Below are 17866 nucleotides of genomic sequence, written 5' to 3' on the forward strand. Positions count from 1 at the left end.
TTAGTCCAGCAAAGGAAAGGTGGGGGGGGGGGGGCCCCCTGTGCATCAAGTGTGAGGACGGAATAGCAAACGGCAGCTAGGACGCAGGAGGTTGTTCTCTCATTTATTCAACAGCACAGAATGCATTGCATAGCATGTACATCAATCCCCACTGTCTTGTCTGAGCAGTGGCGCCGAGCAGTCCCAAGTTGAATTGAACCTCGACTCATGACTCATTTCCGTGCAAGCAGCGCAAGTTAGCCACTTGCTAAAAATATCAATAAATAGGTCCCTCTAGACGGGCGCTTATAAAAACACACTTGAGAAGCTTCATAGGAGACATTTTTAAATCAACTTTCTTACCGGAGATCTCATGTTGAATCAAACTACACCTGGGTCAGGGTTTATGATAAGGCACACACCAATACTACACTGATTCTAAGATATTTGGTTAATACTGCACTCGGGTGCTGTTACAACATAAACATTAAAAAAAGGAAAAAGTCATATCAAATCTTTACAAAAGTGGAAAAAAAGATGTAAAGGAAACAAACTGCGGAGCGTCAACGCATTCAAGACAAACTACCCAGTCTGGTAAACAATCACTGACTCCCTTTCTGACATGCATTACCCCTCATTACCCCTCATGGACTGGGGAAAGATTTTCCTCGACCAGTCTCAGTACCGAGAAAAAAAAAAAAAAGACTTCTGCAAACTTCCTGACTCGACGCATCATCCCACATAAGCAAAGACTTGTATTTATATTGCAGCATAACAAATCACAGGTTTAACATTAGCAGACAGCATTGGGAAAATCTATTTTCTTGAAAAGAAACCATTCAAACTCATCCCAAAAAATGTGAACAAATCTTAAGTTCTCTTTGGAGGTGTACATTCACAAAATGCATAAAACAACAACTAAATTCAGAATAAATTCTGTGGTTCTTTCATCCGCTGCTACTCCACCCGCACGCAGGCCACCTTGTACAACATCCCTCTTCTTCTTTTGTCCCCGACTATTGTCGGCCACATTCGATCAACTTCGGTTTGAACTTTTTCTGAGCCTCTGGACTAAAAAAAAAAAAAAAAAAAAGACACACGATTGCATAATTGTCCCGCTGCCTGAGCACCCTCCAGTCATACCTCCTCAACTAGATAGATATCCAGGAATTGTTTGTGCTATTTACAACAACAACAAAACAAAAAAAGACTATTGTACATTTATATGTACAGTATGTACACAATGGAATCAGTTCAGACTTTTTTTTTTTTTGTTGAGAGTCAACAGTGTCAGAAGTTGAAAAGGTTGATAAAGTCTTGAGGGTAGAGCGGCACGGTGCAGCTGTCGGTGTTGTTGGCTGTGCACGGATGGTTTGTGTCCTGCAAAGAAGAAACAAACACAAGGGTTAAAAAAACATAATACTTGGTTGTGACATTAGAGGCCTCTGGTGTGGCAAAAAACACTGCATCAATGTTGTCTAACGATGAGAATTCCATCCTTTAATTCTGTTACTTGCTCCACTTTAGCCAATGTGCTAAAGGAGGCAGTTATCCACCCTTTGTGATGTCACAAGGGGAATCAAGACCTCCTCCACAGCTGGATGTTTGCTCCACCTTCCGATTTGGTTTGTTCCCACGTGGAAATAGCACAACAAAGCGTCAGCTTTAGCAGGAAGGTAAAAAGCGAGCATTTTGTGGAAGACTAAACAGGGGGCAAACCAGGCTGTTTTCTGACCAAGATCTATTCTGTAGAGTTTTGGAGTCACAATTGAAAACAGAAGATTTGAAGCTCACACGTTGGACTATGAAATGCAGCTTTAAATTGCTAGTTTCACACTCGCTTCAAGCCAGTGTGAAGAGAAAAAAGAGAAAATGAAACACTACCTTCCAGAACAAGATGTGGCAGTGTGTGCAGAAGTGCAGGGTGTCGCTGTATTGCTCCCTGTGCGGGTAACACCGGCTCAGCTTGAAGTACATCTTCTTCCACTCCAGGTGACCTTTATCCGACACCATCAGGCGCTTTCGGATCTGCAGAGCAGGAAATGCACAGTTTAAGACTCGACCCAGGGAACAGGAAAAGATAAAAAAAATAAAAAACACCTTGAAACGGCTCCTGCGGTAATTCCGCCCAACTTTGCCGGCGAAAGATGTCCTCCGCTCTTAATTCAAAGAGGGCAGTGAGCGAGAGTGTGGGAGGTTTTACTAGCATTAGAGGCTTGCGTCCTCCCTCCCAGACATAAACGGAATCTAAGCCACTCTTACCTGTGGAAAAGCAGTACTGTAACCTACTTTTAACCCAAAGCTGAAAGGCTGCCTCACTCTCACACAGTGCTACAGTATTTTGTTACACTACCAGTCAAAAGTGGACACACCTTCTCATGAATTTTCTTTTTTATCTTTACAACTTTCTACACTGCAGACAGATACTGAAGACATCAATTATATGAGATACAAAGATATATGTACTTATGCAGCAAAGGAAAACACGTTCAAATAATATGCTTTTTATGAAAGGTGGCTATTTCATATAAAAAGTGTTTGAGTTATTTTATACTTTTATTGTTTCCTACATAATTCCATGTGTGTTCATACGTAGTTTTGATGCCTTCAGTGACCAACTGCAATGTCAATAGTCATGAGAATGATAAAGACTTTAAATTCAGAGGGTGTGCCCAAATGTTTGACTGGTACTGTATGTTCACTGTGCAGCAGGGCCCTGTTTATCAGACACACTTGACCTCCTTTACGTTCGCCTTGATGACATGTACGTCGTGATTACAGCTCTGCTATCTGACTCAGGTATACAAACTGCCGGTCAGCGGGTGCACGTATTACAGCACGGCAACAACAACCGGGACGACGAGAAGCGAGCGGGCGCTTCTTAAAAAGCAAGCAGGAATAAACAGTTTCTCCATGCCTGTCTGTCTGTGAAGTGGTACTGGCAGAGCTTTTTCCAGAGCAGCCGGTCCTCGGTGAGAAGCCCCAGCTCGGGGGACACTTGGCCCAGGCTGACCAGGTCCCTGCCGTCCGACAGGTGCTGCATGATGTTGAGCTGCAGGCTGGCCGGCAAGTCGGTCAGCATCATGCCAGTAGCTGAAGGCTGAAAGAAAGAAAGAAAGAAAGAAAGAAAGAATTATAGATTTTTTTTCCCCCCCAAAAAAATAATACAATTTATTTTCGCTTCGAAGTCCTCAAAGACTTACAATACTTACAAAAAAGAAAAGGTTAAAACACATCAGAATAAATTTTGCAGTTGAAATACCTAAAAATATACCAACAAATAAATTAAGAATAAAATCAAGAATATCTAGGTTATTTGACTTTTTGTCCCAACTGTTTTGATATTGTGCTGACTGTTTTTGTCGGGGTGCTCACCCTGTTGATCTGGATGTTGTCCAGCTGCTGCTGCCACTGCATGATGTTCTCCATGCGGTGCACCCAGACGTTGATGTTCCCCACCAGCACCGACTTGCCCATGTCCTGGACCAGCGCGCACAGGGAGATGTAGAGCATCTGGAGCAGCTCCTTGATGGGGCGGACGTTCTGTTGATCGTCCAGGACTGAAGCGTGGCGCAAACACATGAAAGAGACAAAAACCTATTAAAGTGTATTTACTCGCCGCGGTTGTTTTGAGAGAGTTCAGTAGCCGCCCGGGTTTCGTGTCGAACAACCTGTGAATCATCCGAGCGCGCAAATGTTTTGAAGTGGCCGCGTTCTCCCGCCGCAGCGCTCGTAATAAAGGGCAGGCGAGTTTCATAACGCGGCCAAAACACCGTGAATCTTTGTTTAGCAGCGGGAACATTCAGTTTACACTGTGGCCCGCAGAGGAGTCTGGTGACTGTCAGTGTTTTCCAGCAGTGATTACAGCCCCTGACTTTAACTTCCCCGCTATGGGAGCGATAAGGGATCATTTCCACACCTACAGGCGCAAACAGGAGAGCAGAAAGGCCTCGGCTATGGTTCAATTTAATCATCTTGTCGACCTTACGGGTGTTATATGCTACTTTAAAGAAGTACAGCGTGAGTAAGAGCAGGTCGCAGCGGGCTGATGACACCTATTGGACACAACAGAGAGATAAACAAGGCGCGCTCACCTTTCTGTACCACTCTCTCCAGGATATTCATGTAGTTTTTCTGCGCCACTCCGCTGAGTGCCGGGAGCTGCGACTTGGCGATGAGCTCCAGGAGCTGAAGCAAAAAGAAAGAGTCGGTTAGAGAGACACACAACTCATCACTCTCACATGCTTCACGTTTATCGCACGCAGGGCCAGCAAGGCCTTCTTTGCTGGCCTAGACACACTCAAAAAATTACTTTTTACCCATCAAGTTACTCTCAATAGTCTGTTTTCTTCCCATTATCCACTTGGTTGTGATGCGTCCATTGTTGTATATTACGGTACAGTTTTCATCCAATCCTAATTCAGCTAGCTTGCGTTGTCAGGTTGTTTGAAATCTGCCTGAGGCTTTCAGAATCAACGCTGCAGGCCCCCGTCTGCTTTAAGTGAACGCACCACAGTCAGGTAATATAGCCAATCAGATCTCAAAAAGGGTGCTGGACGTCGGCCCAGGGTGTCAACGCCTCTGACCTCCGCCAGCGAGCCTTTAATCTGTCCGCTCCCGATCTTGAATTAGCTGAATCATTTGACAGTGTGCGTGCGTGCGTGCGTGCACGCGCGCTTCAGGCGCCCAAGCGGGTTTACGTGCGTGCATGAGGTTGTTGCCCTTGGCGAGCGGACAGGCGGCGGCTCCCAGTGTGGCATGTTTGGCATCTGACCGACACTGTGACATCATGGAGAAACTTAAATCGCCTCCCCTCCCACCACCTCCATTGCTTAATCCTGCCACAGGCATGAGACCTTGGTCATCGTATCAACATATTGAGGGGAACTTTCTGGTAAACCCGGAGTGAGGGTGGGGTTGAGGGGGGACAACAGCATGCTGATGGGTAACTTTTGGGAAAATTCAGTCAAAAAAAGGAAAACAAACTGATCAAAAGTTCTCAGATCATTTATGAGCAAGACAGGTTTCAGTGCAGAATCTTATCAGTAACCTTCATAGAACTGAATAGCTTTCCTCCCCTCACCCTTTTTCTTCACTTTTTTCGCTTTCTCCCTCCTTCCTAGCTGTTTCCACTGACAGCACGAAAACCTTATCCCATGCCCTCCTTCTTTTAGCAGCTTATCATGTGTTCCTCTCCTTGCAGAGCGGCCGAGCAGAACAATGTGCGTTTCCGGATCTACTTTTAGCCCTATGCTCTTCGCTAAACTGCACTTCATACCTTTGCGTGCAGCTCGGGGTTGCAGTCGGTTATTGTTTTTTTGCTGTTCCTTTCCACACGCAAAGAGTCCCAACAGTTTCCAAACTCTAGCCACGACTCTGACGACTAACCGGACCGTTATTTTTAGGCTTCCCGTGTCGCTGAAGAAACCTCCTTTCGACGTCTCTCTGTGGATTAACCTGATCCGTGAAACTGAGACAGTCAAGCGAACCCACAAATGCCACCAGACACAAGTGGCGAAGAGCGGTGACCTGGGACAGTTTGTCCAGACGTGCGCTCCGGTTACACAACTGTATTGTCCAGCGAGGGTTACCACACTACACCGCACTTGTTACCTGAGGCCTCCGTTAAAAGGTCACACCAAACTTTTGAGGAGAAAGTTTTTTTTTTCTTTGCTCACGCATTCAGGAGAGGTGTTAGAAAATTAAAAACAACTGCTTGAAGAAGGCAAAGTTATTTTGCGCTCCGTATCTCAGGAAAACCAATATTTTTTTTTATTACCATGTGGGGGAAATACCCATAAAACGCCATCGCAGCCGGTAATCTCCCTTCACCATCGCAGCAGGAAATTGGCAGATGACTCGCTAAATCCCATCACAATCATTAGGATTTAAGAGCAGCAGTGCGACGGGCGGGAGAAAGAGGAGTTCAGGGGCGAACTGTGGCGCAGGATGAATCGGATCCGACGTCTGGATCACCTGACAACCACCGGGTCTGGTTTCATAAAAACCAGTCAGCGGTTGCGCCTCACTGCACAGCTGTCTTCCTCCTCCTCCCCCCTTCCCTGCCCCCCCCCAGCTCTCCCCAGAACACGGCCACATGTAGCCCTGGGCTCACGTGGTAGCACACGTGGTGGAGCTGCTTTTTGAGATGCTTTGTGGAGGCAGAGGGAACAAAAAAAATCCAAATGAAGTCAGAACCTCTGCGATAACACACACGCGCACACTTTTAGAGTTTTTTTTGGCTGTAAAACCATTTACAGGTACTGTCGGTTCCGCTCTTGCAATATGACTGACATCAAAAATGAAGTGGACGTGCCATCAACAAAGCAATCACTTAACAGCAGAACATCCCATGATATCACTCCTCCACGGACAGGCCCTTGTCTGCAGAGCATTGATAAGAGGCTGGCAGGAGCCTCTCACACCCTCTCCGTCTTTTAACCCCTGCCCTGCTGCAGCTCAGACATCCACCGAAGAAGCAGACAGACAAAAAGGGAAGAAGAAAACAAAGACAGGGGGGAACGTGCACTCACTCGGACGATGTAGTTGAACCTCCTCATGTCCTTGATGGCGCTGCAGAAGTCCAGGCGGTTGAAGGCCTCTCCCAGCGTGCAATATCCGTGGCGCTGTGAGAATTTAATTACGGGGGTATTAGATGGCGACCCATGGCGGGAGCACGGCCAGTGCGTGTTTACATTTGCAATGATGATATTGGAAGGCGGTGAGGAAGTGAGCGAGTGGGACGGTTACCTCTTTGGTGCTCCCTTTGTGAACATAAATCCACTTTTCCCTGTGGAAATCTGTGGGGGTGGGAAGGGGGAACTGTGTTTACAATTAGTGGCTTGGCCTCATTTTGCAGCTCATAATAAGCATTGTGGTGGAGACACGGGCACAAATGTAACAGGACCTCCAAGTAGAGGGAGCAATAAAAATAGTTAGAGAAGTGATATTTTCAAAGATCAGTTACATAACATCCTTGTGTTTACCTCAGCGAGTGACTTTTGATGTAAACCAAACTCTGGTGTGTGTGTGTGTGTGTGTGTGTGTGTGTGTGTGTGTGTGTGTGTGTGTGTGTGTGTTTTCTTTTAGTACTAATCACACAGTGACATTTCCGTGCTCAACAAAACCTGACACCTGACTGTGCAGCTCTCTGCCGGTGACTCACATGGAACCTTGGTGTTGTTGTTCATCAGGTCCTTCTTCCTCTTCTTGGCAGCCATGTCATAGCTGAGGGAGAACAGCAGGTTCTCCTTGATGAAGCACTCTTCCTTCTCGGCCTTGCAGAAGCTGGAGCAAAAAACACACAGACAGCGAGAGATAAAGAGAGCTATATTTCATCGCACTTCATCACATCCAAGCACACGGCAGTGCTTGTTTTTAAGTGCTTTTGCGAGCGTGATTCTTTCCACGCCCCTCCCCCTCCTTCAGGGCGAGCACTCACTCTGGGCAGCAAAACAAAAACAACACCGCACGTGTAAAGCCCAATCGTGGCCATGTGTTTTTTTTGTTTTTTTTGTTTTGTTTTTTTTTGCCTCCGAACCGCTAGAAGTCAGAATGTTCGTGTTGGCAAAGATGGCATCGCACGTTGGGTTAATCCGCTCACTTGTTGTGATGTTATTAATAGCCCCCTCCCACCTCCGGGTGATTAACCTCGACAAGGAACATGGCACCGCAAAACATCCTACAACGTGCAACGTCCGCGTCGTTCTTTCTCAAGCTACTTCAGACTCCCTTTGTCTTTCTAAGCGAAGGCAACTTTTCAAAGCGGAAGATTACAGTCACAAACCTCGTCTAGAGGAAGTGTCACGTCCCGGAAGTGACTTTTAAAATGACCAACCTTTGCAAGGAGACGTTGTTGTTTTTGTCGTCCGCCGTCGTCTTTTTCCATCCTTCCTCCGTTTTAACCCAACTCTGACCCGGTGACCTCCAGTCCTGGCCGAGGAAAGGCATTCCGCTTCGACGACTCGCTTCGAATTAAACTTAAAAATGGACACAGAAGCGAGTATTCCCCCCGCTTTAAGTCAAGCTATGCGTCTTCTCAAAAGCTTTCTCTTTGTCTTGTGTCACGGCTCTACTGTTGCCATCGCGCAGCTTCTTTTATATCCTCCTGCTCCGAACCCGGAAACGGCGAGGCCCCGCCCACTTTGGAAACTTCCCTGCAACACGTGGCTTTGTTTACTGTGGTGGTTGCAAAATGTCTCGGAGAAAGAGAGAGAGGGGGAGAGAGCGAGAGGCGACGATGGTGCTCAGAGAGGCGGTGAATCAACAGGAGACATTCTGGGTTGGTTGGACAGACCGACCGGAGGAGTCCGTCTCGGGGAGGCTTTTCGAAAATGTTTAAACAGTCTTCACTGTTATATAATCGACTAGTTGTGACCAGATGTACCAGAACCATGTCCTGTACGCTTTGTGATGTCACCGCAGGGACGTTGAACACACACAAGTAGTATTGTTATGATCTGTCAGCGATCACTTCCAGGCTGTCAGTCCCACATTCCTGCAGAAAGAGCACATTCAGTGTCACACATCACTATGTCCAGGGTGTACCCTGTCGCCAGTTCATCGCAGGGCCACATAGAACCAACCCAGAGAGAACCCAAGCAGACACGGGGAGAACATGCAAACTCCACACAAAAAGAGCCCAGGCCCGGAATCGAACCCACGGCCTTCTTGCTGTGAGGCGGCAGCGCTAACCACTACGGCACTGTGTCGCCCCACTAATAATCACTCATGATCAAACTTTCATTTGACAACCAAAGTAATTTGGTCAGTTTCTCCTATTCTAAATGCAGAAAGATACCGTCAGATTCAAGACACTGTTCCTCCATAAACTTAAACCATAAATTAACTTTCCCTTAACAACACTCAGAACATATTTAAGGACATCTACCTTCTCCTGTCTCTTTCAGCCAATGTCAGACTCACTGCTGAAGCTTACTAGCTCCTGGTTAGTCATGTGACATTGTGGCTATCCATTGCCTCCTCAGTTTGCTCAGGAAAAGTTTTCTGAGCCAACTGAAAAAGTTGCCACTTTCCAGATGTTAGGGTCCTGGGTCTCTTCTAGCTGTTGTCATGGTTTATTTTCTGTCTGGGCAGAAAAAGAATTACATGTTCAGAGATGTGTTTCTTTTTCTAGGAATAGATTAAAGGATCTACATTAAAGGAGAACTCATTATACTTTAAGGCACAGGGGACTTTCGGGTCCTGGCTCTAGCAGAGGAGAGAAGAATGGTGAGGACCAGAAGAAGAGGAAAAAAGAGAAACTGATAAGAGAAAATACGAAGTTAAAGGCAAGAGAAGAGAGAAGAAGGCAGTTGGACATGTGAAGTTCAAGAGAAGAAAGAAAGAGGGTAATAGCTGTTGCACTGAAAAAGGAGGAAAATAAATACTTTTGTGTGCCAGCAGTCATTAAGTCCCAAACAACAACTAACATTAGGGACAAATCCGGTTGAGACATGGCTCCGAGCCTAGCTGTGGTGCTGGCAGAGAGAGAGTAAAGGGAGGGGAAGTTCAAGTTTTGAGCCAGACCATAAAAGAAACATCACAGACCTCAGAGCATTGGAGCTAATAGTTCTGATGAGGAGGAAACAACCCTGCAGGGCCTCAAGATGTCCGGAACGTACACCCAGGGTCATGTTAATCCCTGTTTTCTCATGCTCCACCTGATTTCACAATTTCTCTTCCATAAGCTGTGATTTCACCGTAAAATTAGAAATACTTGAGCAGATCAAAGTTGGCTGATGTATGAAAGGAGAACGGTTCTTAATTTTTAGTGACTTTACCTTAACAAAACCCACGTGTACATACGCCTGTATCACCATGTTAAATATCACCAAATGTGCATTTAAGTAGGTATAAAAACAGCCTGAAGCATATCGTCACGAGACTCTTCGTCTCATTGTATTTCTTGGAGGCATTTTCATGGCCTGTTGCTGCTTTTCTTCAGTTTAGTTGTTTTGCTTGTGCTTTCCACTGGCTGTCAGAAGTCTCATGGCACTGCAATATCTGTTTTCCTATGTCTAGAAAAGCAACACAATATTGTGGAAGCAAAGTCCCCTGATTCCCAGTCACTCTCAGTATTATAAATAGATCATGTTGCCCTCTAAATTCCTTCAAAGTATTGGGTTGCATTGTTGATTGCATGGGAGTATTTGTGTGTGTGTGTGTGTGTGTGTGTGTGTGTGTGTGTGTGTGTGTGTGGTGCTGGGTGGGGGGAGTTACAATTGTATTTAAAATCTACTAAAAGAGCTCTAACAGACTGGGGGCACTTTGTTTATTTTGGCCCATGCCATCAGACATAATGTGTAACTAAGTCTGTCCAGGCCACTGGGTCAGGCTCTTATCAGCTTCACACAACAAATGACATATTTACATACTCATCCGTGAGCGATTGGGAACCAACATTTGCTCATAGTTTACATTGTGCTTGTTTACCTGTGATTTATTGTCTTATGGAATCTCTCAGTGTCAATGATGGGAAACAACCAGGAAGTGTCAGCCTACTGGATCTATTATCAATTGTGGAACGTGAGAATGATTGAACATCAGTCAGAGGTAGGTGTTGATGGTGTATCACCTTGAAGACCTGTTCGTCATGTGACGGCTCATGTGATTATCAAAGGTCACCCCCTCAGTTCTGAGACGCAACCGTTCAAAGGAAGACACGACAAAGAAGACAAAAGGAGTTTGGCTGCACACGTGCGTGTGTCAGTGTGCGAGTCCACAGCTGTTCCTTTCACGTATATTTAGGGGCGGCCAAAGCCTTCATTTTACCACGGTTGGTACCCCTGTGCTCATGTGACTGAAGAGGTCTTTGAGGGCACCAAGTCTTGAGTGAGTGACTGAGTGGCGGGGGCTCATAATTCATGCCATGCTATAGAAGCTGCAAAACATGTCAGCGGCAGCGATGGCACATGGTGCGCAATGAGCGCAGCCGTTTTCCTAGAAACGGCGGCAGATTTGAGATACCACGCCTTACGTCCAGGCACACATCCTGTTTGGCTGGTGTGGTTTGCACTTCAGACATAGCAAACCAACCTCTGGCACTTGTAGCCAATTATTTTGGTCAAATTTTAAAAGAACCAGGGCAGGCTTATTTTAATTACACTCATAAGAGGGCTTTCCACACTCATTTTTGTTAAAACCTAAATCAAATTAAGTTGAAAATTACCATCCCAGTTATGCTGACAATACATATTCAGGTCAAAGGTCACAGAGCTGCATATGTATTTGAAACAAAGTTAAATACTCTGAATTAATATAGTCTGATAAGATATGCTGATTTTATTGGACAATTAGAAGTGTGTTAAGGACCAAAACAGTGGTAGTTACACAGTATATTTAATTGCACAGAGTCATAGGAGAGTTCATTTCTATTTCCAGAGTGGGCCACACTACGTGGACAGGATGACAGGGAAAGTCCCAGCAAGTGCTCGGGTCAGTTGGTGACTGACTCAGAGGGAGAGCTATGTCCTCATGCTCAACAATGATTAATCTGAGATGAACTGGGTTTAGTTTTTGTGCAGCTTGTAGGGGAAATAAAAGTGGACCGCAGAAGAGCCCCCGAGTTAACAAATAGAATCCTAATCGAGTTGTGTGGATGGAGGGGCACCTCAAGAGGTCAGGCCTGGTAGACTTCTGAATTCTTAAATATGAAGTTTAAAAGTTTAAAATATCCATCTCAATAATGTAGTTTCCAGGAATCATTTCGGCTGTTCTTTGATATGCTCTGCGCAGACCTACAGAGAGAAGTGATGGGGGCAGGTGAGGAATAATAAACCGAGGAGCAGTGAAGCCTTTTGACTCAGGGCCCCGTGATTTATCACGCCTTTCTTTGACAAACCTAATAACATTGACTGTTGATGCCCCTGCAAACATTCCCCACTGTTGCTCGGAAATGAGCGACAGCAGATTCTATTTCCATTGTATTTGACACATCATCCGATCAAGTTCAGGTATAGAGCTAAACTCCAGCCACATTTACAGACTTTGCAGAGTTGTTCAGACTTGATGGACCAAATTAAAGAGACCAAAAGGTCGTCTGAGAATCACCTCTCCCCCTCCCTGTAGTCATTCCTGTTTTTGTTGTGATGTTATGACCAGAGGGGACAGCTGCTCGGCCCGTCCCCACCCTCTGAAGAACTTAATCTCAGACACTAACACACAAACACTGTCGCACATGCACACGGCGACACTCACACACATGCACACCTGTCGCTGCTCCTCCCCCAGCTGGAGTTTCATCACTCGCCCGCTCGGTTGTGAAACCCAGCTCATCAGTTTGTCACATCTGCCGGCTTGCGTGGCAACCCAAAGGTCCCCATGCCTCACGTGGTGAAACATTTGCTCTCTTGTTTGTTTCTCAAAATAACACCAGATCACCTGTAGTTTTTTTTTCCTCCCAGTCCCCTACTCAAGTTTTTCTTTCCCTGAAACCCTCCGCCCACTCTCTCTAAGACTCTATTCGCTGAAAGGTAGAGGGTAAAACATTTGGCTCAATGATTTTTAATACGTCGGAAAAATGCGTGGACTCACGTGAGACCGCTCCTGGTCATGTTATGTTCCAGATTAAATGACTGGTCTCTGAAACTCATTAAGCAACATCACACGAGAGGGAGCAATGCTGTGTTATTGTGTAAGCCTGTCAAGCAGTGTTTTACCATAGTGTTGAATTGAACAGACTAGAATGTCTTGTCATTGTACAGCAGAAATGACACAACGAAAGACAAGGTTTTTGTTTTGAGGTAAATTAATTTGGCTCAGCCATAAATAGTTTAGTAAATAGTTTAGGCCTTGACGGTTATAGTTTGTCATAATATGTGACTAACAGTTGGTTTGATGAGTGATCGTTATACGTATGAAGGGGAGAGATGCTTGCTGTAAAATGTCTCAGTGCTGATATGAGTGTTGTATAATAACAAAGGAAAGGAAATCGTTGATGACTGGGACTGCTTGACAGGAAAAGACCCAAACACCACCAGCGTTTGAAAGTCAGACCAGCTGAGCCTTTGTGGAGTCCTTAAGCGAGTTTCACCTGTAACAGGTGGAGCGGGATCATTTCTGGATGTTTCCACTGGGTGACCTTGTCCGCTGCATTTAAGTTTGTGTGTGTGTGTGTGTGTGTGTGTGTGTGTGTGTGTGTGTGAGCTGCACCCTGTCTATGCTTGTTGTTCTGTGTTGACAGGGGTGTGAAGAGGGTCAAACAGATTCATGAAGATACGTTCAAGACACGTGATTCTCAAACTGCATTGTAGAGAATTAAGAGTGATGCTAAGAAAGGATCTGAATTTTATTATCAAAAAGCTTATCATCAAAAAAAAGTTGAACAGTATATACAGAAGTACAAAACACTTGAGAACACATTATTAAAATCCACTGACACTTGAAAAAAGAGCTTAGTCTTTTTGTCACTATTAAAAAAAACAACTATTGTTTTAATTAGGAAACAAATCTGGCATTCTGCAAAACAGCATAGCATTCCAATCGGCTCCCAAAGCCTAGGTCTTGGAAAATAGTAAATAAAATAGGTAATTCTATTCAAACACAGCATGCCTAACTTTTAATTACACATGTAAGCATTTTTAAATTATGACCAGTGCAATCTCATGATAGAGAGTAGGCCAAGAAAAGAACTTTGTTTCATTTGTGAAGTCAGACAGGAGGACAGGAAGTGATGAGAATGTGTGGGAGGCACACCAATACAAATGAGAAATTGAAAACTTTGCTTCTTAAGCTATAAGCATGTCTGCATTGTGTTTAACAGTCTTTCAGTGAGTAGCACTGACTCCAGAGCTATGATTTCGCCCATGTCTGTGAGACATGTGTCAGAGTAAGGGAGCCATGGTCAAACACTTTATACGGCAGATTCCCCTTCGACGTCCACGTGTCAGTCTTTGGGTCATAGCACTCAAAGTTGTTCAGATCTTCAACAACGTTGTGACCGTTGATTGAACGACCACCGATGATGTAGAGTTTGTTGTTCACGACTGTGGCAGAGTGGTGCATCCTCCTCTCCTTCAGGTTGGCACACTTGACAAACCCGTTGCCCTTGGTGTCATACGCGATCACTCTCCTGGTGTACCCTGTCAAGTGGGGATATGTTATGTCAAGATCAAACTCCATGGAGGTGGTGATCTTTAACCTTTGCTAACATACCTCCAATGATGTAGATTTTTTCATCTATGACAGCAGCTGGTGCAGACACATTCTTGACTGTTCTGTTCTCCATCTTGGACCACATGTTCCTGGCGATGTGATACACCTGCAGGCAGAAGATTGAAAACAGCAGGTGAATTACCCAAAAAGAACATCCATGCATCCATCATCAAGCTATCGTGAGGAGAAGGAGGAGTCGATCCAGGACAAGTTGCCAGTTTTTTGCAGAGTTTCTCAGAGAGACAAACAACCATATACACAATTGCCAAACAGCCTAATATGCTTGTCTTTAGCTTGGTAGGAGGGTTGATGGAGTTTCCAGGCAGCACCAACGCAGAGACATTGTGAACATGCAAACTCCAGACAGAAAGGGCGAGATTCCAAGTTGAAATGGAACCCACAACTCTCTTGCTCTGAGGTGACACTACCACACGACCATACCGCAGAGAGATGATCAAAAACAGGGCATGTTGTACCTGTATTATTCTGACAGGATTCTGCATTGCATTCTCTCCTCCGAACACATAGATTCTTTGGTTGGTGGCAGCCACTGCAGGGTGCAACACAGCCTCTGGCATGGGCGACATCAACTCCCACTGATTGAACATGCTGTTGTACCTGGTTACATTGGGATGGGATGAGTCATGTTCACTGTTTACCCTCTGGGTGAGTAACACATTATATTTTGAATCAACTCTGGGTACGTCTTACCTCTCGACGCTATCCATAAGCTGTCTGTCAGGCCCCAGGCCACCAAGGACAAAGATATAGTGCAGGTGGGAGACGCTCTGATGGGCAAAGCGGGGTTCCAACATGGGCTCTGTCACGCGCCATTGGTTGGTCTTGAGCGAGAGGGTGTAGACAGTTGTGCTGACGTGGCTGTACTTTGTATTTGTGGTCAGTCCACCAATGACATACAGGACGCTGTGGAGTGCAACATATGAGGGTTTGTAGAGGCGAACAGGCAGCTTGGCAAGCCGCTGCCAATCCCTGGTCTTCTCGTCAAAGACAAGGGCCTCGCGTGAACTTTGTTCATTGTTCTTCCTCCCGCCCACCACCACCAGCATTTCACGGCAGGAGTAGCGCCTTGGCGCCACCCAGAGAGGTTTCAACTCCACAGTGGCGTCATCGGCACAGTTTGCGTTGACTGCAAACATCAGACGCCTAATGGACTCTATGAGCTCAGTGCACAGGGTGGAGGACTGGATCAGAGGGTCGTTGGCAATGAACTGAAAGAGGTAGGTGGGGTGGATGTAGCGCAGGCGCACCTTCTTGAAAAGGTCACTGATGGCGCCCCGTCTGGACAAAGGATCATGGTGGATCCAAGCCACGAGAGTCTCAAAGACCTGCTCTTCTTCGGCACAGAGGTCATCATCCTCCAGGTATCCCATGAGCTCCCGCAAGGAGAGCTCGCACAGGTCTTCAGACACGGACACATCGGAGAAGCTCTTCATGGCCATCTCCTTGGCTTTGTCTCTTAGGCTGTTGCAGTTCATGATCTCGGAGAGTCTTATCATACTTAGACAGTTGTCAGGGCACAGCTGCTCCTGCAGGAAGGTGGAGCAGGCCTCAAACAGGCGGCCATACTGCAACATGGATGCTGCCTGCATCAGAGGCAGCACATTGTCCATGGTAATGCTGACGAGTCCTGTGTAAACATAGTCGACAATGGCGCTCAGTGTGGCTGACGTGAGGTCCCTCAAGTGGATCTTGGTCTGCTGGCTTTCCAGGAAGTTGTTGCAAAACATGGCTCTGAAGTAAGGGCTGCTGGAGACCAGGACGTTCCGATGGCAGGAGATCTCAGTGCTGCCCGAACACAGCATCACATCTGTCAAAATCTTCTCCTGCCTCAGTGCATTCAGCTGCAGGAGCAGATCGGAGAATAGCTCCTTATCTTGGTAGTGAAGGACTGTAACTGCAGGGCAGTCCATGCTTGAAAGAAAGACATTACTATTATTGACTTTGACATGGTATATTTTTTGTCAGTATTTATTTTATTGTTTCACAATTTTGTTTTGTTAATGCTCAGGATTAAACATTGTATCTGAATCTGTGATACTGTGAAAGCTTAATAGTTGATCCCATAGCGCCCACTAGAGATCCCTTGCCGCAAATTTCCAAAAGGTTAGAGGGAAAGGATGGTATCTTCTTTACTAACAATGGATTCAGACTTTAATTCAACAATTGAAAGTTTCTGGGAAATTCAAGAATTATTCTTACAACTAAAATCATTTAGGATTCCACTGAATCCCATCTTGAATAAAAACGGGGGAACAAATAAACAGCACATCTAGCTTTGCAAAGCACACAAGTAAAAAGTCTTATTTACATCTGTACATGCAAACATTGCTATTCAACTCCATTACAGGGATTCAGCTGATTGCCTGTGAGCACATCGGCCTGATTCAGTATTGTTGAACAGCCATTTAAGGTAAATACGGACCGTTTTAATTGGCTGCCAGAGAGAAACACCTGCGCAATTGTTTCTCCTGCAGATTAGGGTTCACTGCCGTGGCATGCGGCGCTTTTGTGTTCTCACGGTGCCAAATGTTTGTTGTTTTATCAGGCTTATAAATTGAATTACAGTGACTGCTGCTGCTGCTGTTGCATGGGGTTCTGAGGCACGGCGGGCAAACTAGCACAAATAAGCATGCCGGTCTATATGTAAAGCAACGTGATTTAACTTTAAAATGATCCATCCCTCTGATTAACATAAACAAAGCTGCATTTGAATATTATGCACATGGAACTGCATCCAAAGCCACGGCAGCCGCCTAAAGGGAACACTTGGCACCTCGTGGAAGCTTACTTTTCTTTGTGTGGTCCTCTTCTTCTCTCCCCGTCTTATATGATGTCTTGGGGGGGTCCCGCTCTGTGTTGGAAGAAAGCAAGATCTCAGCAGAAAATGTGATGCCTCCACATGTTCCTGTACTCTGTTCCTCTTTTCGCTCGTGTCGGTGGCGTGTGACTGTGTGTGCTCCGGAGGAGGAGGGCCGCCTCTTTGTAGGAGCGTGTTGCGCACGGTTTGTTGTTGTGATACCCCCCACTCTCCACAAGGCCTTTGTGTACATTCCTCCCGCCCCCCTAAAAATAGAGACTCTCTTTGGCAACACCGCCGCAGACGTGCATGTGACACACCAGAGCGATTTCGCAGCGAGCGTGTGACTCCCTCACCTAATCTTCTTTCCCTCCGTCTCCTCCGCCCGCCTTCTGTCACTCTCGGTGTGCGATCACATTCTCACTTTTGGGGCCTCCCACTTTGTTTTTGTGATCTCTTATTTCTTTATGATGGCTTGAATGAATGCTGCAGTGAAAAAAAACAGCAGCGATACGTGATAACATTCATTTCGTTGGCTGCTCCCTCTAATCAGTGGCTGGCTGGCTGGTTGAAAACAGAGATACAGCAGGATTAGGTTACTCTGGAGGCACATGGAGGCATGATGAGATGCAGCAGGCACATGTGCAAAAAGGCCAAACAAACTGTCTGCCCCTTTAATAAGTTTATTGCAGAGCATAACAAAAAAGACGTGATGTGCAGTGACGTTTGATACCGCCGATTTTCTTTCAGATCCGATATTGAGTAAAATTTAGGCTAGTATTGGCCATACCGATCTGATACCGATTCTTTGTGCCTGACAGCTAATGTGAATAAAACCACAGGGACAAACAAATGATGGGGCTACGCTGCACGGCATAGTGCAGTGCATAGATTCAACTATGTATAGTCTCTCCA

General features: G+C 45.7%; 2 protein-coding genes across 2 annotated transcripts; both read right to left on the reverse strand.

The window, feature by feature from the left end:
* Positions 1 to 89: 89 nt before the first annotated feature.
* fbxo32 (F-box protein 32) lies at positions 90 to 8280 on the reverse strand. Its single transcript, XM_076012492.1, has 9 exons — positions 7817 to 8280; positions 7145 to 7266; positions 6730 to 6779; positions 6513 to 6605; positions 4074 to 4167; positions 3355 to 3539; positions 2897 to 3079; positions 1864 to 2007; positions 90 to 1359 (listed from the first exon to the last, which is right to left on the reverse strand). Exons 1-9 carry the CDS (start codon positions 7927 to 7929, stop codon positions 1270 to 1272), a joined length of 1074 nt encoding a protein of 357 aa, XP_075868607.1. The 5' UTR covers positions 7930 to 8280; the 3' UTR covers positions 90 to 1269.
* A 4968-nt stretch (positions 8281 to 13248) lies between these two features.
* LOC142879314 (kelch-like protein 38) lies at positions 13249 to 17090 on the reverse strand. The gene is made up of 5 exons (XM_076012497.1): positions 16943 to 17090; positions 14845 to 16065; positions 14610 to 14751; positions 14134 to 14239; positions 13249 to 14060 (listed from the first exon to the last, which is right to left on the reverse strand). Exons 2-5 carry the CDS (start codon positions 16062 to 16064, stop codon positions 13771 to 13773), a joined length of 1758 nt encoding a protein of 585 aa, XP_075868612.1. The 5' UTR covers position 16065; positions 16943 to 17090; the 3' UTR covers positions 13249 to 13770.
* Between the last annotated feature and the right edge of the window lie 776 nt (positions 17091 to 17866).

This window comes from Nelusetta ayraudi, unplaced genomic scaffold (genome assembly GCF_046127955.1).
Source record: "Nelusetta ayraudi isolate G7.1 ecotype Tasmania unplaced genomic scaffold, CSIRO-AGI_Nayr_v1 ptg000136l, whole genome shotgun sequence".
NCBI lineage: Eukaryota > Metazoa > Chordata > Actinopteri > Tetraodontiformes > Monacanthidae > Nelusetta > Nelusetta ayraudi.